Source organism: Engystomops pustulosus, chromosome 1 (genome assembly GCF_040894005.1).
Source record: "Engystomops pustulosus chromosome 1, aEngPut4.maternal, whole genome shotgun sequence".
NCBI lineage: Eukaryota > Metazoa > Chordata > Amphibia > Anura > Leptodactylidae > Engystomops > Engystomops pustulosus.
The window spans coordinates 148,335,158-148,361,713 of record NC_092411.1 but is presented as its reverse complement, the minus strand read 5'-3'; the positions used below and the strand labels follow the sequence as shown (position 1 = coordinate 148,361,713).

The 26,556-nt window shown below is 39.6% G+C and overlaps 1 protein-coding gene across 9 annotated transcripts in view; it reads right to left on the bottom strand.

Moving 5' to 3' along the window:
- Positions 1-6,803: 6,803 nt before the first annotated feature.
- MYO9B (myosin IXB) overlaps positions 6,804-26,556 on the bottom strand; it is a 132,436-nt gene continuing 112,683 nt past the window's right edge. For 6 of the 9 annotated variants that reach the window (XM_072156670.1, XM_072156660.1, XM_072156710.1 and 3 more), the window contains 19 exons: positions 25,078-25,977; positions 24,944-24,998; positions 24,751-24,863; positions 24,505-24,656; positions 24,221-24,405; positions 22,330-22,428; positions 21,065-21,241; positions 20,646-20,684; positions 19,657-19,765; positions 18,414-18,487; positions 17,951-18,134; positions 15,956-16,084; positions 15,268-15,373; positions 15,045-15,176; positions 13,896-14,019; positions 11,531-11,578; positions 11,049-11,182; positions 9,270-9,397; positions 6,804-7,535 (listed from right to left, as the gene is read on the bottom strand). In XM_072156670.1, the coding sequence (XP_072012771.1) occupies positions 7,126-7,535; positions 9,270-9,397; positions 11,049-11,182; positions 11,531-11,578; positions 13,896-14,019; positions 15,045-15,176; positions 15,268-15,373; positions 15,956-16,084; positions 17,951-18,134; positions 18,414-18,487; positions 19,657-19,765; positions 20,646-20,684; positions 21,065-21,241; positions 22,330-22,428; positions 24,221-24,405; positions 24,505-24,656; positions 24,751-24,863; positions 24,944-24,998; positions 25,078-25,977 (3,298 nt within the window). In that variant the 3' untranslated portion in view covers positions 6,804-7,125. Of the gene's footprint in view, positions 7,536-9,257; positions 9,398-11,048; positions 11,183-11,530; positions 11,579-13,895; positions 14,020-15,044; positions 15,177-15,267; positions 15,374-15,955; positions 16,085-17,950; positions 18,135-18,413; positions 18,488-19,656; positions 19,766-20,645; positions 20,685-21,064; positions 21,242-22,329; positions 22,429-24,220; positions 24,406-24,504; positions 24,657-24,750; positions 24,864-24,943; positions 24,999-25,077; positions 25,978-26,556 lie in introns of all 9 variants that reach the window. The other 3 variants (XM_072156688.1, XM_072156736.1, XM_072156729.1) reach the window with 2 other exon arrangements.

The following is a 26,556-nucleotide window of genomic DNA, read 5'->3' as shown; positions in this document are numbered from 1 at the left end:
GTCCAGTGATATAATGTGGTTGACAAAGGCTTTCGTGTCAAGCCGAAAACGCGTTCCCCATTACTTTTGTGTCCCTGCACAGCATGTTGTAAGTTGTACTTACAATAAAACTTACTTGCACCAAGTTGGCGAGTGCCGGGATCATGTCAATATGGACCAAAATCTCTGAGGAATGCTTCCAGCACCTTGTTGAATCTATGCCACGAAGAATTGAGGCAGTTCTGAAGGCAAAAGGGGGTCCAACCCGTTACTAGCATGGTGTACCTAATAAAGTGGCCGGTGAGTGTATACAGCCTACTACGGAACAGGGCTGCTCAGAGTGAGGTGAGGGTTAATAGAATGGGGGGGGGGGGATGACGACAACTAGAACTGGATGCATGAGGGAGGGGGAACTAGACCTGGAGGGAACTAGAACTGGGGGCAGGAGAGGGCTGTCTGAATGAGGAGAGCCTGGTGTCTGTGGATGGGGGAAGAGCAGTTTTATAGCAATTATATTCTTGTACATAGGGGGCAGTATTACAGCAATTATTTTCTTGTACATAGGGGGCAGTATTTTACTGCTCCCACACAATTTTCCTGATGTGCCAAGTTTCCAGTACTAGAAAAAGGTATATTATTATATAAAAATAATAATCAGACAATATCTAGTTAAACTCATTTAATAAAAGAGGAGAACATAAAATGTTTATACACGTTAACAAACAGACTTTTTGACAATGACTTTATGGGACATGTGTGTGTATATATGTGACACACACACACCTGTTGAACTGCAGAGGGCATTGTAACTTACCTGATGGGTTGACTATTATTTGCACAAACACAGGGTTATAATGAATGTCAACCATTTTGTGGTTTTAAGCCCCTTACCCACAAAGTAAGATTCCCAGATAAAACCTTGAATCAATGAACTAATCTGACATGCTGAGCTCAGTTCAACTATTCTAAGTTTTGACCCAGTAAATACTGTAAGCACACAACTAAAGTTCCTCAGAATGAACTGAAGAAAATATTTCACTTTTCAGGCTTTCTGTTCTTAAGTGACGCTTAATGCATATGATTTCCATTACCAACACTTGTTAAAAAGATGACCAAACATCTGCCTGTAAACTTCCACACAGCAAAAGGCATACAGCAGGTACAAACTATACAAAACAGCATGGGGCAGAAAAAAAAAGCTTTCCAAAAAAAATCTTAAATAACTGAAGAGGCTGGCAATAGCTATGTGTCCAATCTGTACTATAGAGTACCTGGTGTTAAGATCATATGCCCAGTACAAATCCGCTCTCTCTAGTCACAGAGCCAAGATGGAATACAATACACAAGTTTTCATGATGACCATAAAATGGGAATGGTATTCAATATGCATACCTTCCCAGAAACCGTGTGGTTAAATGTAAACATGCCGCTGTAGTTTAGCACCAAATATTTAGGAGTTATGGCTTCCTTAAAATAAAAAAAAAATAAAAATCAAGTATTGGTTAAAGGAAATCTACCATCAAAATCATGCATAATAAACCAGGTACACTTACTCATAAGATTACCACAGTCACAGTGCCTTGATCTAGATTTCTTATCCATGACCTCCATCCCACTAAAATACATTTTTGCTAATGAGCCTGAGGGCGCGTTCACACGTTGCGCTTTGGTTGCGTTTTCATTGCGTTTGAAACTCATTACAACAGCTGATGAGAGGTAATTTGCCTAATTACATTACCGTTTACGTTTGTTAACACAATGTTAATACATGCGTTAACAAAATGCATTGCGTTTACGAATGTTAAGAGTGATATAATTAGGTAAATCACCTCTCCGCAGCTGTTGTATATGCGTGTCAAGCGCGATGAAAACGCAGGTCAAAACGCAACGTGTGAACGCGCCCTCAAAGGCACCGATGGGTGTTACTCACATCCCTCCATGCTGCAGAATCACAGGTAGTTAAACTGCAACTCAACCTCTCCACAAAAAAGAAATGCAAGAACAATGGAAAATATATGTATGTAAGTGTATGCAAGGTTCTCAAATTACTAAACTATTATAAATTAGTCTGTCCACCCTTTTTCACGCTATTAAAGTAAAAAAAAAATGCTTGTCTGACAGTATCCTTAGGGCAGATACACATTGCTGGCATCAGTCTGAACCACTGACCATTCACTGTCCCTGTCCCAGACCAAAGTCACTGCTGGGGACTGTACTCCTTACATCACAGTGATCTATGTAAGGAGTTCTTGCATCCCCAATAAAGAGTCACACTGATAGTGTAAGCATGATTACAGTGTTGACACTGCTGTGTATTTATTGGATGGCGTGACTAATTTCCCCTATGGGGATAATAAAGTTATTCTATTCTCTAGTGAAGAAGCAGAACTCCTTAAATCAGATCAATATCATGTAAGAGGTCCCTTCCCAGCAGTGTGGTTGGTTCGGTGTAGCAGGCCAGAATGGTCTATACCCGGGTATAATCTAGGACAAGGTTAGAGTATACCCCAAGGTGTAAAGTATATGTATAAGTATAAGTTTATGCCTCTAACAGAACCTGTGTATAGTCTGGCCTAAGCCACAGAATACCCGGGGGATAAACGCTATAACTCCCTATGAAAGTGGGAGGGTTGAGGAGCACTCGCCCCTTTCCATCTCCACACCGTCAGAAAATATTTATGTAAATGCTATTTGAACATATTTACACCACATTGGATATAATGTGTAGGAGCAGCTGCATATGCATTATATGCTGTCATCCTTTCGGATCCTCACCTGCTGCAAAACTGCATCAGAAAACCTCAATGTGGGAATGCAGCCTGACGGATATGTGATGGATATGTGTTTGTAGTTTCACTTAATTTATCAGAGCTGAATCCCGAATAAAACGTAGAAAAATTAAGTATTTCTTAATTTGTATATGACATGATTACTAATCTGGCATAAGCCACTTCAACCCCGGGTGTAGTCTGGCCTAGCAGCATACTCTGGCCCGTTACTCAGGGACACAATCTGAATGGATCTTTGATTCACAGAGCGACAACAGCAGTGCTGCTTATACACTTTAGATACCACCTAGCACACATGAATTATTTTCGTAGTCCATTCTCCAATTCACACGCCGATTTCAATGATTAGCAGAAATGATCAGATGACTCCTGTAGCAGAGTATAAATTCCAGTTTTAACAATGCATCAGGCATGTTGAAATTCAACTAGGCCCATCGTTCTTTCCTTTGTGGGTCTCCGGGCACACTCTTTTGCTGACTGATACCAACTACTCAGCTGGACCAACAGAAACCAGTAAGGCAAGATAACTGGCATTCATTTTTACAGGCAGTTTTAGTCTGTGTTCACACGTGGCATTTGCCTTGTTTTAAGAAACCCATCCCATAGGTGGCGCTTAGGACAATCACATATGCATTTCCATGTGATTGGTAACAGGCTTTTTGGAATTGTTTACATGCAAAACAGCGGATGCTCATAACTGATCGCCAGCATTTCTATACGCAAGACAAATGCCATTTGTGAATGCGGCCTTAAGGTGCGGTCACACTATGCGTTATTGGACCGCTTTTGAATGTTTACCATGCTTTTAGCTTGTTTGAAGAGTACCTGTCATCCTCAAAACCGGCACAAGGTGCTGCTTACTAAAGTAAGCAGCTTCTAGTACTACTTACAACACTCCCAGCAGTGTTACATTGAAACCTCTGATAACATTATACACTAGAAATGCCAAACCGCTCTCGAAGCGGTCAGGTGTATTCATGAGGGTGGGCGGACAGGAACGCACAGTGTAACATGGTTTAATAATGACTGACAATGTAACTGCCCCAGTCAGCTTTTATAATCTGAAGCAAGCCAGAGCAAAAAAGTAGATGAAAATACTATAAAATTACTCTTGCTCCCGCATAATTTAGAGTCCTTGAAGGTCATGCAAAATCTTCATAAGGCACTTTATGTGCAAAGACATATGCATGATAAGGAAGACATCTTGTAGACAGATCGTAATACAGTATATAATTCCAGTAAGGCTCTGTTCATCAAATCTAAACATAGGATGAAACAGCCCATTACAATGCACTGGCTATGACATACATCAAAGTAAATGAGTTTTATTTTTATCAATCATAAAAAGGATCCATCCCTGCCCAACTTTGGATTTCTCTATTCCATTGTAGGGCCAGAAAAACAAACCCGATATTGGAACAGTGTCTGACAATAGACATGTAAAATTAAATTAAAAAAGGTTTCGTACCATGGGGAACTCAAGCCAACTCAACAAAAAAACAAATGACTATGTTAACAATATCCCTAGTATCTCACTTTCTACAAGGGTTTAAAGTGCACGTCCTCTTTTGGACACCATATATGTATAAATCGTATAGTGAATGGTTGTGGGTCTTTGTAATACACTGTTATATATACAGAACCTGGGTTAAGGTCTTGGCTACATTCAATATAGTATTGGGTGCTGGCAGAAAAAAGACAACATTCAAACCCATTATGTGTTGAGAATATTAATGGTTTCAAGAGAACCAAAATCATTTCACCTCTATAAACACTTCTTCCATATCCATGTAATGGGCAATACATATCTGTGGTCTATGGGGTATAGACTCTTTATTCAATCTCAACACAAAGGTGGACCCTCGATTTCTCCACAAGCACAAATTCTATTTGCCTATTATTATCTTCTATGGGATTGCAGATGATAGCAGTCTCTGTAAACCCATAAAACTAAATTAAATACTGGTTGAGCTGGTTTACCAGTTTTACAGTTTGATGGCTCCCCCAGCCCCACTTGATATCGCAGTGGGGCCCCAAGTGGTTGCAGCCCAAGCAATCAGTATTATATCTAGTCCTGAGTAATGGTTTCATACTGATAGAACAAGAAAATGTTTGTTGCTCTCTAAATGAATGCAAGAGTTTGCAAAGCACTAAACAAACAAGGGATGCCCCATAAATAAAGATTATTCTTTATTATTTCACAAGTGTATGATGGATGGGTGTCCACCCACGGGGACTATAACTGATCATGAAAACAGCAGAAGAGAGAGAGGGGCACATGTGTTTTTTGGCTGCCACTTTCTCAAGTTTGCTGAAGTTGGCCTACTTAATCATTGCAATGCATCCTAAGCATTTCCCTTTGTCATATGTGATTAATTGCCTGTTTAGTCTCACTTTTACAACTTGTTGTGGTGTGCGACTTTTTAGTCCCAAAAAGTAGTTTATCAAAAGTAAGTCTGGGTCTAGCATGCTCTGTTTTGTGACTTACTAGGCACAAGAATGGGATAATTCAAAGCCCAAAAGTCTCACAAGTTGAATAAACATCTGGGCTACAAAGATAAATACGGCACACTGCATTATATCCTTAAGGCAGACAACTTTTGTATACTGCTCGATTCTGCACCTAAAAAGTTGCACAAAAGAAAAAAGGAAGCAATAGGAGAGATACATGCCCCCCATAGAATGAATTACCAGGAAGGGTGAATGCCAATCAATTTTTATTCTATATTGTTACACGAACATGGCTTAGGGATAGGGAGTGATGCAGAGGTGCTGTCCAAGACAAGCGAAGGCCGTTGCACATCTACCACGCTTCTTCCGTATCCACAACAAGCCAGAAGTGTGGTACACGCAAAACAGCCGTTGCTTATCTGGACAGCACCTCGGCATCACTCCCTATTCCTAAGCTATGTTTGTTCAACAAGCTGGAATAAAGATTGACTGAATCACCAGGAAATGCCCTTCTAGGTCTCTCTATTCTGATGTTATAGTAATTCAATAGGAAACCGAACTCCGTGAATAGAGCACCACCTGTTGGATGGAGATTTAAGGTGTATGTTCACTATATGTAAAAAGCTCAAGAAAGGTTTTAACCCTCAAGTATCCACTATATCAGCAGCAGTTGCTGTCTATATTGCTTGTAAGTTATTTTGATCATGAGAACAGGGTCCCAAGACTCCTTGTTTAAATGGAGTGGACGTCTTATGTTAGAGTAACACAAGACAAGTAACACATCTATGGAAAAGTATGCAGCATTTCTATGTAACGGATTGTTTCATGTTAAGCAAAAATTGCAGGTAGTTTATTCTCTTATTTCTCAGTTTACTTTTACTTTATACAATATGGAAGAGTTCTGGACCTGGCAACATTTTAGCAAGAACTGAATGATGAACACATCAATTTGGAAAGTAATGACCATAAAATATCAAAATTAATCAGTAAAATGTATCATTGGGCCAGAACACTTATTATTAATAAGTCAATATTGGTGGTGTTACAACTATTTCTGATAAAAAGGTAAACACAATTGGCTTTATACTTTCCACAGTTCAGTGTGAGAAGCTTGCTACCCACATGGTGCTACAAGGATTACCTTACATTTTTGAATAACTAAACTAAAATTGAATACTTACAGCAATACGACATGCGGAAACCCCTAGATCTGGTATGAGAATAATAGTGCTATGAATCAGATGGAGCAGATTTGACCATATCTACTGACTGATGCTTATACAGACTGAATGGGCACAGAAAATACAACATGCAAATCATACTTATAAGGCACCAGTAGCTCCTGTGTCACTTTAAACATAGTGTGGCCAACATAGTGTGTCCTCTATTCTGCAATGCTGAATTTTAGGTCCTACAAAAGGCTAAAATGTTATGTTGGATATTGATAAAAATTCAGTCATATCTATAAAAGAAACAAATTATAACAATGGTTCAAATAAAAATTGAACTCCTCTTGCTTCCGTTTTATACAATAGTTTGGCCTTCTTGCTATATATATTTATATTAAAAAAAATTGCAACAAAATATTAAAAACATTGTAATATACATTTAAAATATTACTGTAACTGGTGCTCAAGGCATAAAATGACACCTTTGGTCCAATGTGATTATAAACCTGGAATGAACTCAATTCCTACACAACTGTAGGATAACACTCATGCCTTACGCTCAGCATTCCATTCATACACCCAAACACTAGATCAAGGGAGGAGTAGTTTAAAGTCTGTTTAAATATATAAATGAATAGAACCCCCCTTTCCCTAAAATTCTCATTAACATATTCCTTCCCCACATGTCCCATGTAGTTCCTTCCAATCATAATTATTTGTTGTTTTCGTGGAATAGTTCAAAGGCTGGATTCTTCAGGACAAGGTATTTGGAGATGAGGATCTGAGAAACGACGTATTAATTTGGCGGTGGGTTCATAGTCTAGTGTTCCTTGTGTAGGTCCCAATTCTAAACAATCGGGAACATAAACAGATTGGATACTGTCAGTTCTTCGCCCAGGTTGCTCTCTTCTCCGAACAGAACCTGTATCATCAGTATAGTCTGTGGCTTTGGATATTCCTGGAGGTAACTTTATGTTAGCAGTTGGCAATACAGGATTACGTCTTGCACCTCTCATTTTTGCTAGAAAAGAGGAAGGCCTACGCTTGATAATGGGAGGAGGATAACTTGTGAACGCATGGTCTTTGGTTGCAAAGTTAATGGTGTTCACCACTGGCTGTGAAACAGCTGCATCCACCACACAAGTTACTGTAGAGAAAACAAAATAATCATAAACCAAAGACTTTCCATTGCATCATTTTGCAGTGCAGATTCTATATAGTTCATTAGAGGGGTATTCTAAACTGTACTCAAAATGACAAAACACATTCTCTAATTCACTGTTATTAACAAAAATACATTTCACAGTTATAATTCTAGCCTGTCTATCAGTCCTGGTGTACACATTTTGAGTTGCCCCCGTGGAGCAGAGTCTCCCTCTCTGCCCCCTGCCCTCTAGCCCTGCCCCCTCGTAATAAAATATTTCACAACCAAAAAAAAACTGAAAGCCTGCCAACACCAAGCCCAGACCCTTAGGAAACATATAGAGGAGGACATTCTCAAATCTCCTCCCCAGCTTACCGACGCACATGCTGACAAAACCATCACTACGACCCAAACTGTACAACCACCTCCTTCCCCTCCCTCGAACCAACAAGGAAGTGCACCCATTACCCCTCCCAACGATGTAGAAGACCCAATTAGCCTAACAAATAGCCAACAGATCACTCTTTCCAACTTTACAACCCACTCTGTAAGCCCATCAGAAGAAAAAAAAACATCCCAAGAATTCTTACCAGATATCCAGCACCACAGTGTAGAATTTACTAACCAAACCCTAAAATTAAACCCATCAACCAGTGCAATACTGTCTTTTTTGGAGCTCCCCCCACTACCAAAGGAACTTTCCACAAAAGACTCCCTGTTACCAAGTCTAGAAAGCACCAAAGGCAGTGTACTCCGTTTTCACTCAATCAACAGCAAGACTTAAAAGAAAAGAAAGGCCCGTGGAAAGAGAGAAAGATCAATAAAATAAAACACGAAAAAAACAATGCCCCACAATCAATGAAAATCTTCAATTTATCAATTTATACTCTGACGGAAGATGAAACCAGCTTACCAAGTAAAGGCCTCTCATTCTGTCTGTCTAGGAGATCAAAAGAATTTGATCCATTTATAGATCTTAATAACTTTATAATCAAGATCTCATTTTGCGCTTGAAGAAGCGAAAAGCCAAAACAGAGGTCCCAGGAGAAGGAACATCCACAGAAGGTAACCCAATGGACAGATTCATTCATATGCTTCTCAAACCCCAATCTACATTTAATCCCCTGCAGTCCAGGACGGAGCTCTCACTGACACAGACACTGACTTCCTGCTGTGATACACAGGCACAGTTCCTGCCGGCAGCAGTGTGAGGAGAACTACACGCTACAGACAGATAAGTTCTTTATCTGGGGAGGCACAGCAGATCTAGTGTGTTGTGGAATAGCAGAGATGTAGGAGAGCTGACAATGTGGAATTGGCATCTCGTGGATATTATGACTCTGACAGAGAGATGAGACGTATCAGATACTAGTACAATGTTCAGAAGGTAAATGAAAGTTCTATATAAACCTGTACCCTGATAGTCTAACCACAGTGTCAGCTTACAGAACAAGATGGATCATAATGTGGCTGCTTAGAGAGCCCACCCGCACCCTGGAATTTTGCACTGACCATCACTGACATAGGAGCCTCAGTATGTATGATTAGAGAAAGCACAGATTGGTAAAAGGGCCATGTGGATTCATAGGCAGAGGAATGTATTTTGTCTTGGATTTAAAAAAAAAACTTTTTAGATTAAAAGTAACACATCTCTGGTATGCAATGCTGGTGACGAACTTTGCATGCAAGGTTTCAATATAGAAGTAATATCAAATGACACTCTACCTTAATACTGACCTTCCTTCTCTAGGGAGACTGGTCTCTCATCCAGTAAACTCTCCGTGCTGTTTGAGGTTTCAGAGTCCATATTCTCTTCATCTGAGCCACGCTGCTCAAGCTCAGGAAGGCGATAAGTAATATCTTCCCTGCAAAATATATGTAAAAGTAGCAAACAAACAGAAATACAACAAGAGCATCCTATGACAAAGGAAGAAGCATAGGTTGGGTTCAAATCTTGTTTTTTCCAATCCGTTGTGAAGAGTACCCTTACAACGAAGGGAAAGGACCTGGTGTATGTTCATACAGTGGCGTAGGCAGCTGTGCTTCCCCTGAAAGCTGGAGAAGGAGTTAGCCGGCCGCCCTGCCCTGTGGAAGTGGTGTAGTCACAATGTAGTCACAAATTCTTGCAAGAATTTGTGACTATTTAGCACTGCTTCTACACCGGTTTTCTGGCATAGATGCAGTGAAATTCACCCCTAAAAGGTAGACAATACCTAAAAAGAGGTTTGAATGGAGCCTTATCTGGTTGTAGTAAGGACAGTGACATCAAACACTAACAGAATGGGAAGACAAATGACCACAACCCACTTAACCTTTTAATGATCCAGGACGATAACTAAGGGTGTATTACAGTATTGCAGTATATGGTAGGAGTGATCAGACTCTAGGGTCAAAGTTCTGAAGAGGTCTAAAATAAGGACAAAAAAAAAAATTAAAATTTTAAACACCCCCCCTTTCCCTAGAATTGATAAGCAAAAAATTAATCATTAATGTGTTGGGTATCATTGTATCCCAAAATGCTCAATCAATATATATTAACGGTTATTCCCAGCTGTGAACCTCAAAACTGAAAATGGCAGCCAAATGTTCAAATTGGCATTTCACAAAAAATAAAAATAAGATAAAAAGTGAACAAAAAAGGTTGTACAGTCAGGGATTGATCTATATTTAAAAATCAAATTTTTTAAAGGCAACTTTAACATTGGATGTACAGGAATCTCATGGGGATGCAAGGGGTGTACAAAGAGGGCTCCACGAGCTGAACCCTCTTCATACAGGCTGGGGTTTTTGCAGCATATAGCAGCAAACACCCATAATTGGTAATGGCAAAGCTAACTGGGGCCTAACTTGCTGATCATGGGGGTCTCAGTAATTAGACCCCCACAGATCACGACAACGAGGGGTCCCAAGTACATCAGTAGGACACCTTGTCGCTCCAGGGAGGTTAATGGAGCAGACGGCCATGACAGTTCTGCTTCCTAAAATTTAAATGCGCCGCGCTTGGCGATCTACATCAGCTCCATAGAGATGGATAGGGCCTAATTTGGTTTGAGGGAAAACACCATTAAGCGGTTAAAGAGAGAATTCTTTTTAATATGACACCAAAGTTCAGGAAGTATTACCGTTTAAAATCAGACACTTTCTTGACATGTTTATACACAAGCCTCTTTCATAGATGACAGAGGGGGACTGTGGGTGTGACAGAGGGAAGCCTCTTTCTTCTGCCTGCCTCTTTAGCTGCAGCAATCATTCTTGATCGCACCAGTTAAGATGTTAATCCATTCAGGGTAGAGGTAGCAGGAGCTAGGCTGTTTGTTACAGCCAGTCTCTCGCTGCTGAACATTCTGGTACACTCACAGACCGAGCACAATCCAGGTGCTGTGCCATTCTTGATACTCCAAATCCCCACTAATTAGGACAGGCATTGCGCTAGTGATTTTTTGCCAGATATAGTCCTGTGTGCAGCCCTGTGTAGTTAGAAAATGTAACTTCATTAGGCTAGGTTTTGTAACTTACTTTTCATCTTTAATAGTTTTTATCCTCTGCATCAGTAATTCTGATTCACGGGTGGTGTCAGGCTCTGCCAAATGCTCCTCCTCGACTGTTTTTAGATCAGGTAAGCCATTTCCACTTGGAGATGGGCTCTTGTTCTGCAAAGAGCAGGTCATGACAAATTCAATTACAGTTCATTCACGATAATAAAACCAAGAAGTTCACATCCATATTTTGTACGGTTTAAAAAAATTTGGCGCATGCAAACTTAGCAAACATTTTAATGGGCAAAAAACTGGTAAAGGCCATATTTTATGGTTTACGTTTGTATTTTCAAAGTCAGAAATTGGACACAAAAGGAAAACATGTAAGTATACAGTTGAAAAATCTGAGTGTCATAAGAGTTTGACCATTAGAATTGTTTGCTCCAATAAAAATATAGGCATGTTGTTGATTCAAATAATTTTAGCCATGCAACTCGGGGTGGCACAAAGCATTATACCTACCAGAAGATCATCTAGAGGAGAAATAAATCCTAAATGCCCAGACCATGCCTGTTGGGGGAAGAAACGAGCAGACAACACAAGTCTCAGAGTTAAAACCTGTGAGTAACTAATAAAAACAGGGTGGAAAAGTTGCTCATATTTATAAACAGACCTTGGAGGGAAAGGGTCCTCTAGACAGACAGTACAGGCGGTCCCCTACTTAAGGACACCTGACATACAGATGACCCCTAGTTACAGACAGACCACTCTGCCCACAGCAAAAAAAATTGTAAAAATCCAATTGTCACTGGGCTCAACAAAATTTTTGGCTGGAGCTACAATTATAAAATATACAGTTCAGACTTACATACAAATTCAACTTAAGTACAAACCCAAGGAACCTATCTTGTACGTAACGCGGGGACTGCCTGTATATATCTTTAAGAATGAGCTTTAATGTTCTACATGTTGAACAAAAGTTAACTTGTACACAGCAACAATGCAATTCAAGGCATAAAACAGACTTAATCAGTGTCTTGAAGATTTACAGTTCTTAAAATTGAATTACCTGAAACACAATGGTTACCTTCCTATAACTTTCCAGGCAGGGTCATCACCAGCACTGGGCATACCCGGGCAAGTGGCGGGCCCCAGAGATGCTGGACGTAGGGGGTGGGGTGGGGTGGGGGAGTAGCACATAAGGCTGTAGCATAAGGAATCCATTGGGGTGAGGGGTGCTGTATCCATAGGGGGTAAAAGGGGCTTTATAACAAATAACCATGAGGGGACTGCATATAAAATGAGGGGGCTTTTTGGTATGATACTAGGGAATATTTTAGGGAGCAGGAGACGGTTTTAGTTTCTGAATTTTTAATACCGCCATGTGAGTTCAGTGCAAAGGGGCCTACTGAAACCTATAGCCGAACCCGCTTCCATGCTACACACGAAGCCTGCACTGCCAAACATCCAGAAGTCATGAACCTCAACAGTGAGCATAAAGAAACAATGCAGTTTTTCTCATATCTAATAGCCTAATAACCAGCAAATTTGTATCCTGTAGCTTAGATAAGTGATAACGAAACCTATCTGAAAGTCGCAGTTCAGGTAAGCTGAATTGTGAGAAAAAAATCAAGTGGAGCTAAAAAGTAAAGCATAATAGTCGAATTAGATCATTTATAATATTGTGTGGGGAGTCGAACATTTTTCTAATATATTCCATTAACAAAATCTACTTCATTTGTATAAAAAAACCCCCATAAGCTACAGTTTGTATATAAAAAAACCCAACAAGATACTCCGTCCCATAGAGATGTGTATTCGGGCCTGTATAGTGTACGTCTATGGAGGCTGCATGCGCTCACATGTTATCTCCTTGTTTGTTTACACAGCTCTGGCAGTGAGGAAAAAAAAAACCAAAAAAAAAAAACATACTTTAAACTTGATGTTTAAATGTAGTGTTCATAGCATACTACAGCCAGGAAGGAAGGGTTAACACTCAAGGGGCAGAGATCTTCAAACTGGTAGATTTTCCATAGCAATGTAGAAGTAACATTGTAATTAAAGGGCAATTAGTCTGTTTAAAGGAAACCTACCACCATGGATCTACCTATTAAGGTAGATCGGGTGGCAGGTGCCTCTATTGAACTCAAGGATAGCCCCTTTTAAGGGCTAATCCTCACGTCCCCTGTATCTTTTTATAACTTTTATTTCCCTAATATTTAAATTTTCTAAAGAGGCTACTGGTACGTAAAGTAGCCGGAGAAGAGGCTACACGGTGTGGCTACTCCACGCCCCAGTAGCCTCTTTGATCCTTCTACCAGATATCTTCGGCACACAGATCCGTGATGGTAGGTTTCCTTTAAGAAATTCTGCTTAGTTTGTAAAGGGAATCTGTCACCAGCATTTCAAATTCTAATGTCCGCCTGCTTGTTTGCATAACCGATTTGGTCAGTGCCTCGCTCATCAATATGCACCCATATAGGTTGCTAGGCAGAGAGGGATCCAGAGGTACTCAAACTCCATAGTAAGTTACGTACCGCCTGACTGCACCACCATCCAGCTCCATTATTTACAATAAATGAACTAATCAGAAATTTCTGACTGGATTTGACTGTAAATGCATCCATACAGTTTGCTAGTCTATTTTGAAATTATGCTGTATTTTGCATAGTTTATGTGGGTGGATGCATAAAAACCTGATGTTTTGCCATCAGTGAGAGGCAGCGCTCAATCCAACATTCCCACTTGTACGAATAATTTTTGCATATTTATCCGAAAGCAGTTTCAATAAGACGGTATAAATTAGAAAACATCTAGAAAAATTAATTACCTTATAATACATTTATTCTATTCTGATATATTATATATCCAATTTTAAAGCACTTACTGAGCTCTGCCTTAAAAGGGAAAGTCTGCACACAGCACGGGTCTCTGCTGCTTCCAGAAGGCCGATTTCCTGCATTTTAATATTATACTGCCTCAGTTGTTCTTTTATTAACATCTCTACACATCTAAGAAAAAGAAAAGGGTTTCATTAGTCCTAGTTATTAGGGGGAATGTTCTTTCTTTAAAGCCACAAAAGCAGTTTTTTCTGGGCAGTGAGATATTGGCGTATGTCAATAGGAGATACATCAATCTTCACAATCCATGCAATTCATAAACCTATGCACACCACACTTGACTCATAATATACATTATCACAATCTAAACTCTTTTTTGATTGAAGTCCAATATAAAGTCTGAGATGCACTTTATACTGGACTTTAATCAGAGCTGCTGGGTCTGATCGGACCTAGCACATCTTTAACCAACATCAGAAGTCACAAGGAATTTTTTCCCCCAGTAACTGGGGCTCTTATAGATGCCCCAGTTACAGGGGAAAACTAGTAGAAGGAAAAAAAAAAGGGAAAATGTCCCCCAAGGCTCTTTTATAACAAGAGGACAAATACATAGTAAAAAGAACACATACACAAAAATATTTATAAAAATATATTCTTCACATTTCCCAATATAATAATAATTAAAAAAAAATCCCTGCTACACTACAAAACAAGACAGCCGTAGATGCCCACGTTTGACTGAGACTATACATATTATATATCAAAACGACCGAAACAAAATAGGGTATTAATAATGTTAATTTTGAGTTACGGTAATTGGAAAAAAACGTGATATATACTATATCTTTTAACCACAAATAAAACTAAAAAAGCCCCATGTGTCCCGAAAAACGCCTAAAAAAAAAAAGTTATGGTCCTTAAAATGCCAGGAACGAAAATTTGCTAAAAAGCCTTTTTAGGCCGCATCATTTAATAATAATAAAATAAAATGTGGTAAATTTGCCAATGAATGTTTGTTACCAGTATTCATATTAGAGATATATAAATAATAAATTATATATTATGAGTCAAGTGTGCATAAGGTTACTAAGTGAATGTTATTTCTTCACATGGAGTAACATATAAAGATTTATAGTCATTATCACTAGCTTCTCAGAGGATCCAGATAGTCACATGTTACGTGTATTTTCACTTACGCAGTCGCTTTAGAGACTTCCTTCATGCTTGTTAAAGGGTCATAATTATCTGGGCAACGTAATATGCACGGTGCAAAGACAATAGCCAAAGAGTTTGGAGACATACGATTCACATCTTCCAAAAGTGCAACCCTGGCAATACCAGAAAAATAAAAATTGAAATGTAGAAAAGTTACACAAAAAAAAAAAAAAAATGATATCAGCTTCCTAACATTTTACTTACTTGACCAGGTGGAAGATGAGTCTTTCCAAGCTGTTATAGTTGGCCTGTGGTAGCTGCCCGAGAACTTTATAAATGGCACAAAGCTGTTCCTGCTTGCCTGGGAGTTCTGGAGAACAGAATACAGATCTGTTTAAAGGAAATCTAACATCACAACCCATAACACTTACTGTGATAATCATTTGTTATTCATGGCTTCCTTCTAAAATCTACTTTTATAATTATGCTAATGAACAAGAAGGGCTCCTGGGGGCATTACCAGAGACCCTCCATGCTGCAGACTCACAGGCTGTTACACTGTGCAGGACCACTTCCTTTCCCACCCCACCCACAGTATGAGATTATATCAGGAAAAGGGGGGTGTTGAGGGGGCAGGGTGAGACAGAGTAACAGCCATTGAAGCTACAGCATGAAGGGGATCTGGTAACACCTCAAGATCTGAGTCATTAGCATAATTTACTATAGAAGGAAGGATGCCAAGGCTAACAAATATAAGGAAGATTACCACAGTCACAGTAACTGCATCTATGAGTAAGTGCCCCTGGTTTATTATACTTGACTTAAATGGTATGCACTCTGGTAGTACAAAGAAAGAAATCAGTTGTAAAACCTTTACAAACAACTAACTATATTTCAGTAATTTCTATTAAGTCATAAACCCAATAGAGGATAAAGAGAAAAGTTCACTTACCAACAGCTTTCAGGAACTCACTGTATTGTGCAAATGTCATAAGAGGTTCAGGAAGCTCACGCAACCATTGTTTTAGAATCCCAGTGATTGCATGGATTGCATACTTGTCAAGTTTGACAGCTGTGGGGTCTGTTACAGAAAACAATTCATCTTGTGATTACAGAAATAAAAACAAAAAAGTTCCTGAATGCATAGTTTCTGATAAGTTCATAATCAGTGACTAAAATGGTTGCATCTGGTGTCCCAATAGAGCTAGAAAGATATTTAACCGCAATTATCATGTAATCATACCACCATAAACCTCCATCATTTCCCTACAGAAGTTAGCATTGTCATTTAAGCCATATGTTCATATAGATGACTGTCATGCGGGTGGGTCAACTTGTGCCACTGCAATGAGAATAACGGAATGCGGATGTGCAAGATTTGACAAGAGAACAGCAATGTCATCTTCTAAGGCAGTTGATGACAAACCTTGTAGAGACCAAGTGCCCAAATTGGCACTTTGAGATAATTACGTTGGATTTTGTTCTAATACAGAAATGTAAGCAGTAACATTGCTGGATGCTCTGCCAAAGTTTTCAATCACATCGCTGTCCTGAGGTAACTAATACAATTAAAACAAGGGAATGGAAATTCAGATTATCACTGATGCTTCCCTCCAGGGTCCCCTAAACAGGAACAATGGCTGGGTGCAAAGCAGGAATTCCAACCCTGTCCATAAGCTCACCATTTTACTGCAGTCCCACAATGTGACCATTTAAAATAGAGCTGAGGGTGGCTCATCCTGGGATACCTGGGACTATAGGTGGGAGACCTTGAGTCCTGTCTGGAAAACTCTAGGCTGGGACAACTGCTTGGGTGCCAACTCTTAGGTTGCCACCACTGTTTTAGGGGAAGCTCTAGAGGAGGCAGAGAGCATGGCAGAAGTGCTGTGGGGGGTCAGCCAATGAATCTATACACACACACACACACCATCAGTTTTATAAAAGGTAAGAAGTGTAATAATCATATATATGAGCATATGGCTGCAATGAAAATGCTAACATCTACAAGACAATGGTGGAGGTTTATAAAAGATAAAATATTGTGATTGATTTCCTTTAAAAGGGAACCGGTCACCACATTTTTCACAAATACAGCTAGTGACAGGTTCCCATAGAGCCCTATTAACTGACAACCATCCGATCCCTATAAAATCAGAATTATAAACTTGCCTGGCATCCAGGAATATCTAAAGCAAGTCAGTGGTGAGGAGCGGGCACACAAGAAACTATTTGTAAATATAAAACTATTTCTAGTTAAATATGTATGTCACTTAAATGGTCTGCCCATGTTAAGAGTTTGCTAAGAAATCCCTTAGGGGGCAGGGAATTTTTTTTTTTTTTCACCAGAGATGATTTTTGATATTGTGGAAGGATGGGGGGGGGGGAGAGGGGAGTGTGGTGAACATTTTTAATAAATGTAATTAAAAAATTGTGTTTGTATAGAAGCCATGTTACTACTTTGTTACCATTGCAAATCTGGTCTCTCTATCCATTGGTAAACCTTCCTTGCTCTGCCCTGGTTGTAGTATGCTATGAGCATTATTTTCAAAGATCAAGCTGAAAGTGAAGAGGTTAACGCTTCCTTCTCAGAGCAGTTTAAACACACACAAGAGGATGATTCGACGTAAACTCACAGTCAGCTGAACAGGCTGGAATGTGGAGCTTTATGGCAGGGAGCTATGGAGCCTGATATTTTACAAACTAAGTACAATAAGTGCTGTAGTTTTTTTTTTTCATGCTTTGTACGCTTATGGGATTGACTTTTATTCTATTGGTGAGCACCACAAGTTGATGTGCCTCCCTCTAATCCAAGCCGTGAAGGTCTGACCAGTGGTTTAAAAGGGACAGTGCCTCTATTTTTCTTTGGTGTTGGAGGAAAATAAAAGTTTATCACTGGTCATTGTACGGAGAAATCACAGTAACCATATAGATCTCTTTTTCAGCATACCTTTTTCAAGGGAAGTTTTAAGCTCTCTCATACAGTTGGCTGCGCCAGATTTTCTGTAAATCCCCTCAGTATAAAGCCCATGCATCTCCAAGTACTCCAGAAGTATTTCCATGACAACTGGGACCGATGTAGTCTCATTAGTTAGGTCTGCCACAAGCACACCAAAGTGATGGCTACCCGGGTTCTGTTTTTATGTGAAACAAGTAAAAGGTGTTGGTGAAAATGAAAAAATTTGGGAACCACAAAAAACAAACACAAAAACAAAACCACCCACCATTCCACCATAACATAACAAATGTGCATAGATCTAAAGTGTTATTTCTGAGGCATTTCAAAATGGTTTACACTGCCTAAATATTAGACTGTTGCAGTAAACCTGCCTTTCCAATTTATGAAATACAGAAATTTTTTTTTCATTTTAAAACCCCTTTTAACTTAGCATTTAGTTCCTAAAGTCACTTACACGTTTTACTCCAGCTGGCGTACACCAAGTTACGATCTTGCTTTGACATTTCTTGTGGCAAATCATTTTGCAGTCTTTAGAGGAAAAACATTATAGAATTACAAATTTTATTTCAGAAAACAAACATATATGCAACATTTTAGAACCTGCTAAGGGTTTTTTTTAACCAGTTCAAACTTGCTTATAGGAGTGGTTGCCTTTTCAGGTTTACCTTATATTTTAGGAATATATATATATTCTTTATTCCAATCTGCAGTCTCTATACAATGCAATAAAGATCTATAAAGATCATGCAAGAGCTGCTCAACCTTACTAGGAATATTAACGCTATATATACACACCGTATTTGTGCTGAAAAACCCTAACTCGGCTTATACTCAAGTCTATTTAAAAAAAAACTACCACTGTACTCACCTTTCCGAAGTCCCCCGTAGGTCCTCTTCTGCTTCCGATGCCGCCTTGTGTCCTCCGGATCCTCTTCGGCAAGCAGCTGACATCATTTTGTGTGCCTGCCGAGAGGACCCGAAGAGGAGCAGAAGAACCTGAAGAGGACCGAAGGACCTGAGGCAGCAACGGAGCAACGAAAGCAGAAGAGAACCTACGGGGGGACGTTGTAAAAGTGAGTACAGAGTTTTGGGGTTTTTTTGCTGGCAGGTTCTATGCTACCGGAGGGGGATGGCAGGCTCTATGCTACCTTTTGGGGCAGGCAGGCTATATACTGGGAGGCTGTGACCAATGCATTTCCCATCCTCGGCTTATACTCGTGACAATAGGTTTTCCCAGTTTTTATGTTTAAATTAGGTACCTCGGCTTATACTCGAGTATATACACGATATAGAGAAATATATTTATATATATTACACGTTATTAAACAAATGGAAGCAATTTTAAAAAAAACACTCAACAAACAGAGGTATTTTATATAAAATATTTTATGGGGAATGTCACCGCAAGTCCACTTCTGACCCAACTGCCCCCAAAACAACTGGGGGTGCACCTTACAAGCAAACAATGTATAATATTATCATATGAAGATATGCATCATGATAAGTCCTGTGATTCAATAAATTAAAAGGTAGCTTTCTATGCACAGAAATGCATAGTGAAAATTGAAAATGTTTTTGGAGTTCGTGCCAAAACACAGATGCACTAAACAGCCCTATCCGGAAATGTAGATATAGTAATAGTGTGCAACCACTTTTGTCATCTACTGTTCACACTCAAATGATCTGCTTGTACTCACTACTGCAGAGAAAAGCCTTCTCCATCGGCCATATTCCAGAGGAGCAGTGTTCACAGGACTGGCCAATGTTCACAAGGTAGCTGACAAACACATGTCCATGAGATTCCAACTGCAGGAAAAAAAACACAAGTATAAAATGATTGGAAATGCAATAGTAGCAGTACTATAATTATGAAGCAGTATCAAAATAAAAAGCTCGGTCAGCTTGATTCACCAATGTGAAAAAAAAAAAAAAAAAAACAATAGAAAGGAATAACCAAGTAATTGCACAATGCAAAAAAAAAATATGGGGAATAGAGGTATTTACTAAAAAAACTGTAAGAATTGCCTTTACTGGAATTCTTATCTACTTATAGGAAAAGAGAAATCCCTTACCAGGATGAAGAAAAAAAGCAGACTGAAAAAAGTGTATGAAAAATATGAAGAACTTTATTACATACAATAAATTTAAAATTCGGCTCTATAGAGCCGAAACGCGCATCTGGGAAGGTGCCATCCCGGACTGTGAAGTGCGATCCTTTCTTACCAGGGTAAGACAATCACTATAGTGTAACTTCATGTTAGGCGCATACCTGATTTAATATGTATTTCCCTTGATATGATATCTTTGGAATGTTCGCCAACATTTAAGTTTGTTTATTCCCTTGTACACATATATCCACTGGCCTCCATGTATTGTCCGGTGATGTCCCCTTTATTCCTCCTCCCTCATCACCTGATGTTTTAATAATTTTAAATTTATTGTATGTAATAAAGTTCTTCATATTTTTCATACACTTTTTTCAGTCTGCTTTTTTCTTCATCCTGGTAAGGGATTGTTCCTTCCAGGACAATAGGATTTATGTTTAGTCTTTGCAGCTACTTTTTCAGGTGCAATACCTAGGGATCCACACTTGTGTACAATTACTTTATGATCCCATTGTCTCTGCTCTAAATATTGTGTTCTTATAGGAAAAGAGGCATGCATTGTGCTGCAATGATGTGCTTACATGTTGGTCTTGTTTTCTTTTCTTCTTTTGAGATTTCCTCTGTTAATACATAGAAAAAGTGTTACTTAAAAAAAAAAAAAAAAAAAAAAAAAAAGAGAGATACAACAAACAAAGAAGAAAGCAAGCCAATCTTGAGGAACACCTTACATCTAAATCAAGGCACATCTCTGGCCTACTGTGTGCCTGAAAGTCAAATAGATTCAATCTAAACTTTAGACAATATATGAACAAAAAAAAAAATGTGCAAGAGCCAAGCCACATTTACTTTATCAATGTCACAAAAAAAAAAAAAAAAAAAAAAAAAAAAAAATCTTCGGTCACAAGTTGTAGAAATACATAATAAAAGATGTCGAGCATTACAAGTAAAAAAAAAATGCAATTTTTAATTTTTTTTTTAAGTATTTAAATCATAAAAACACCTTCTGGGGTTCATGTTCCTCTCTCTTAGAGTAACCACGTGTAAATTCATCCAAGAATGACTGAAACAAGTTAAGAACAAGTTTGACATCCTTCTCATTTTTTTCCTTAGTTAGACTACTCATGAGAAGTTGGAAGTTCTCCATAAGGTCCTTGTAACCAGCATGAATGTGCCCATTCTAGAAGAGAAACCAAAGCAGAGGATTGTTTGAAACACATTTCATCACCTCACATTATTGATTGACAATCAATTTCACATACAATTAGCAAGACATGGTCAATAAAAGGAGTGGTACTACAGGTGGGGACCACAGATCACTTCTCAATACCAATGCTTTCTGGTTGATGTTTTGGTTAATTTTGAATGTTGGTGGTGCTTTCCCACTTGTGTTAGATTGAGAGACTCTACAATTCAAACAAGTGGCTCAGGTAGTGCAGCTCATCCAGGATTACACAATGCGAGCTATGGCAAGAAGGTTTTGCTGTGTCTCTCAGCGTAGTGTCAAGAGGCTGGAGGCGCTACCAAAAGACAGGGCAGTACACCAGGAGACATGGAGGGGGCCACAGGAGTGCAACAATCCAGCAGCAGGAACGCTACCACTGCCTTTGTACAAGGAGGAACAGGAGGAGCTCCGCAAGAGCCCTGCAAAATGACCGCCAGAAGGCCACAAATGTCATGTGTCTGGGCAAATGGTTAAAAATCGACTCCAGGAGAGCCCGACATCCACAGATGTGGGTTGTGCTCCCACCCAACACCTTGCAGGACACTTGCCACGGAACACTAGGATTGGCAAATTCGCCACTGGTGACCGGTAAGAGAATCTGGAGACACGTGGAGAGCCATCTGCTGTCTGCAACATCCTTCAGCATGACCGGGTTGGCAGTGGGTCAGTAATGGTGTGGGGTGGCATGATGCAAGTCGTTATGTGAGCAGGCACAGGGACAAGTAAGCAAAGTGGGACCAACTTATTCTTCTGGCACTCCTCCATCCCCTCACAACTTCTCTACAGCAAAAAGGGGTTGTACCCGTTCATTAAAAGCCAGGGATCAAAATCAACACCAGGAGAGGTTACATGACCAGCCAGACAAGCTGGAATCTGTAAAGCAATGTCATTTAGATTTGCTTATACCAAAATATTTTTGCCAAGTCAACTACCTTAAACCAAAAATGATCCATACAATGGCCATGAATGCATAGAAAAAACACTTTCATGAAAGCAAAACTACCTATAATATATTCTATACTTAACTTTCTACATCAACTTACCGGAGAAGAATACATAGACTTGAGATTTAATCTAAACATTTCCATGGCTCTGTAAAGGAGATTTTCAATTGCAGATTTATCTTGGTGCAGAGTGGTAATCTGATAAGGTAAAAATAAATTATTACTGTATATACTCTAGTATAAGCTGACCTGAATAAGAGCAGAATCATCTAATTTTACCAAAAAAAAAAAAAAAAAAAGGGTCCACGGACCGCATTTTCGTTGGGTTTCCCAACCTTTTCCATTTTGAAATGCATTTAACTGGGGTTTTGCGCCGACTTCCGTGCAACACAAATCGGGGGGCATGGCCGTCAGACAACCCGACTGATTCAGACTAAGCGTGGGATTTAACATTCCAATTGTGTCGCAATACATGCAACGGGAAGAAAAAGGTGAACTCCGGCGGACCTCAGAGGGGAAGAGACGCATGCAGGAAATTGGACGCACGATCTTGGTGAATCGCGGCAGCTCCGAATCCTCGTCGGACAACACACCTCAGGGACGGGCAAGTAAATGTCCCTATTGACTCAAGTGTAAGTCTAGGGTTGGAATTGCTCTCACAGCCTCCCCTGACTATTGTAAGGCCCAGCAGCTTCGCCAATAAAATGTCCAGAACTTTCACACACAGCGCCCCTCGTTATAACAAATAATAATAATTTAAAAAAAAAAAAAAAAAACCCTCAGTATTTACCTCCATCGCTCCCTGCCGCTCCTCTTCCCTCTTAGATAACGGTATAACAGCTTGCATATAGACAGATCCATGTTCTTTGCCGCTCACACACTATGGCCAAAGGGAGCAACACCACTGTGTCATAGTGTGTACACGAGCAAAGTGCATGGACCAGTCTCTATACACAGGAAGCAGAGAGGGAAGAGGAGCTCTGGGAAGCGCCAGAGTTAAGTACCAAGTTTTTCTTTTTTTATACATAGTCAAGTATTTCAGCACAAAAAAGGCTGAAAAGCTTGGCTTAGAGTATACAATGCATTTAAAGGTGATTTCAAATATTTTATGTTACAGTGTATGTAATAGAAAAGAAACCCTTGTCACTTCAGGCAAAGCATTTGTCCGAAACAAATCTTACATTTTTTGTCTCTTGTTCTTTCAGGCCCGCTAGAGTGTTTAAACCCTAGGGAGTCTAATCACTTATAAATGTACAGCAATACAACTGAACATACTGCTTCTTATACATCTGTTTTGAGGCGTGAGGGACCGATGGCCAACAGGGAATAATGTCAAATAGCATGTTCCCAGGATAATGGTTCTGGGCTGACATACTTTTTAACTCCACTAGGACAAATGAAGCATGTGCTTGTCCCTGATGCCCCGATGATCGCAATGGTACATTGTAAGGTGGTTCCCTCTGGCATGCCCACAGCCCCCCATAATGCATTCCCGGAGTGCTGTGGGGTTGCCAAGGCAGCTGGAGGCCTGATCATGTCCTATGGGTCTGACAACTACAGGTGTAGAGGTAATCTAAGAGTGCCAATTGAAGAGCAAGGTTAACGCACACACACTTTTGGATTTGCTAATAAAAAAAATAAATAAAAAAGGAAGAAAGAAAAGTTACAAGCTCTTAATGGGCTTTTTAAAAAAAATATTTTGCTTAAAACTTGTAAATATTTGGAGTCTCCTCATCCATAATTAAACAAACCTACAAAATTAAGGCTTTTTGTGTAGGTGACCAACATAAAAGTTTTAATTAAAACATGTGAATTAATGCCCATTTTATCCCCCCCCCCCAGGAAACTTTTAATTTTATTCTAAAAATAAAGCCTAAAAAATTTACATTCTTATCATATAAAACAAGCACTAATATTTCTACACAAGTTAAAAAAATAAAAATGTGTGGAACACATTTTGGATATTAACCTATGCAATAGTAACATTTACCTTGGTAAACAAAAAATCATCAAGATGTTTCAGCTCAGTAGAATTGGTAATTTCCCGGCACAAAGAGGACTTCCATGTTTCAGACACAGTGGTTGCTTTACCAATTTTAATAGACCGACTGCGAAGAAGTTTATTTGCTGGTTCCGCAGGTGAATGGCGACCAGTCTGTCCTCCGATGACTGTCCCTGAGGAATATGTGAATGTATGTATCAGGGGGACCAATTTCAGGAATATCATGTACAAAAGTACAAATTACTACAGGCATATATCTGCTGAAAAATTACCTTCTATAGTTCTTTTGGATGCAACGTTATCTTGGGTTGATACTGGAAAAGCTGGCAGTTCTGTGCCATCAGGTGTAAGAGGACTCTCCTTGCTGCTTTTTTTATCAGCTCTTTTCCCTAGAAGTCTGTAAAGAGGATGCTTGAAAGTGTGCCTGCACATAAAAAAAAAAATTATGGTATTTATGAATGGAAAGGCCATTAATCTGAGTTTCACCAAAGTTTGTATTATATAAGCACGTCACTCACTTAGAGTCGGTTGTCTGGGATGCTGCAACATCAAATTGGGTACTGTATTCATTGGACTTCTTTTTCTGCAGGTTAACTTTATGTGGTCCCTTATCTATTTCAACAGGAGGCGGCTGCAAATAGAATGAGACAGTTTTAATACAATGAACTGGAAGCAGTATAAAAGTCTTGTAAAAAGCCATAACTTATTAACCTGGGTGGGAGGGGGAGACTGTGCCATAGGTGTATCCTCTGCAGATGGTTTCTCCCTGTTGGGAAACAAATCGGAATGATCAACCACAAAAATTTGAGATTCTTTTTAATAGTTAGCGGAGAAATGCAAACTACCTAGCAGACATTTGCTTGTTGAAGTCTTCTTGCTCAAATGTACTTGTAAATTCAACTGGGCCAACCTCATTTTGTCTCTTCTCCTTCCACTTCTCAGCTTTGTTCTTCAGTTTTCCATGGTCACTGTACCGTTGTATGAGACCTACACCTGGGGCTTCCACATTCAGTGGAGAATTTTCTTCGCACTCATCATCTAAATATGGCTTTTCTGACATTTGCTGAAGGTCCAAATGAAGATGAGATGGTCTTTTAGGTTTTTCTGAGTTCTGATCAAGGTTAGTCGCTTCACTGGACTTAAGTTCTTGTTCTTTCTCCTGGTCAGACTTTTCCTCTTGAGATACAACAGGCACGTTGTCATCACTACTTCTACTCTGCTGTCCACCTTGCATAATAGCCCCCTCCACATGTTCATCCTCCTCCAATGAGGAGTAGATATGTTTGTTCTGCAGCATATCATGAAGCAGACATCGGAGCCTTCTGTTTTCCCTTTCCCGGCTGCTGGATGTTGCCACTGTACGATCAGATTTCCCTTGAGATATTTTTCTCTCTTCACTTTCCACCTGAATCTTCTCGGTCTTGTTCCGATCATTCTCTTCCAGAATCCTCTTATCTTCATCTGTTCGCTTTAGCCACACTGGCTCTTCTTGCTTTACAGCTCCACTTTGCTTCTCTTCCTTCCCATCTTCTTGAATTGACTGCTGTATGATGGTTTCAGGAACCTTTGTCGAAGCCCCGGCATCACTCACTTCTACTTGCTTTTTATTTTCCACTATCCTTTTTTTCTCATTTTCCCTTTGGATCTTCTCCATCAGGGCCTCCCTCTCTTTTTCTATGGCTTCCTGCTTTCTTTTCTCCTCCTCTGCATCTGCTTTTCTTTTTGCTTCCAACATGATACTAAATCTAGGAAAAGGCAAAGAATTATTTTAACATTGAACATATTAGTTGTAAAATATGGTTACAATTTAACCATGCTGTATACCTTTTTTTAATCTATAACAATTTTGATTAAAAATAGGTGCACAATCAGAAACTAATGTAAAGCATATTTAGAAAACGAATACAATGAATTCACGCATCATCTTTTGAGTACAAAAAAATGTGCTGAAAAACCTCACCTCGGCTTATACACAAGTCAATCAAAATAATATACTCACCCTCCGGTGGCCCCGATGCGCAGTGTAGCTCCTCTTCTGGCTTCTCCGCAGCTCCTCTTCTTTCTTCTTGCATCTATCTTCTATCGTAACAGCCTGCAGGGCACGGCCACGTTAGCTCCCGGCCGGCACAAACTACGACGTCAGCAGAGGCTGTGTCATAGTATGCGCCTGCCGACAGATAACATGGCCGCGCCCCACAGAAGACAGATGAGGAGCAAAAAAATGAGAAAAATGAACTCGGTGGCCCACATTTACTTAAAACAGTGCAGTCTGTTCAATGTGAAGTGTGCCCCAAATTCATGATTTTTGAAACTTGTTCTTCATG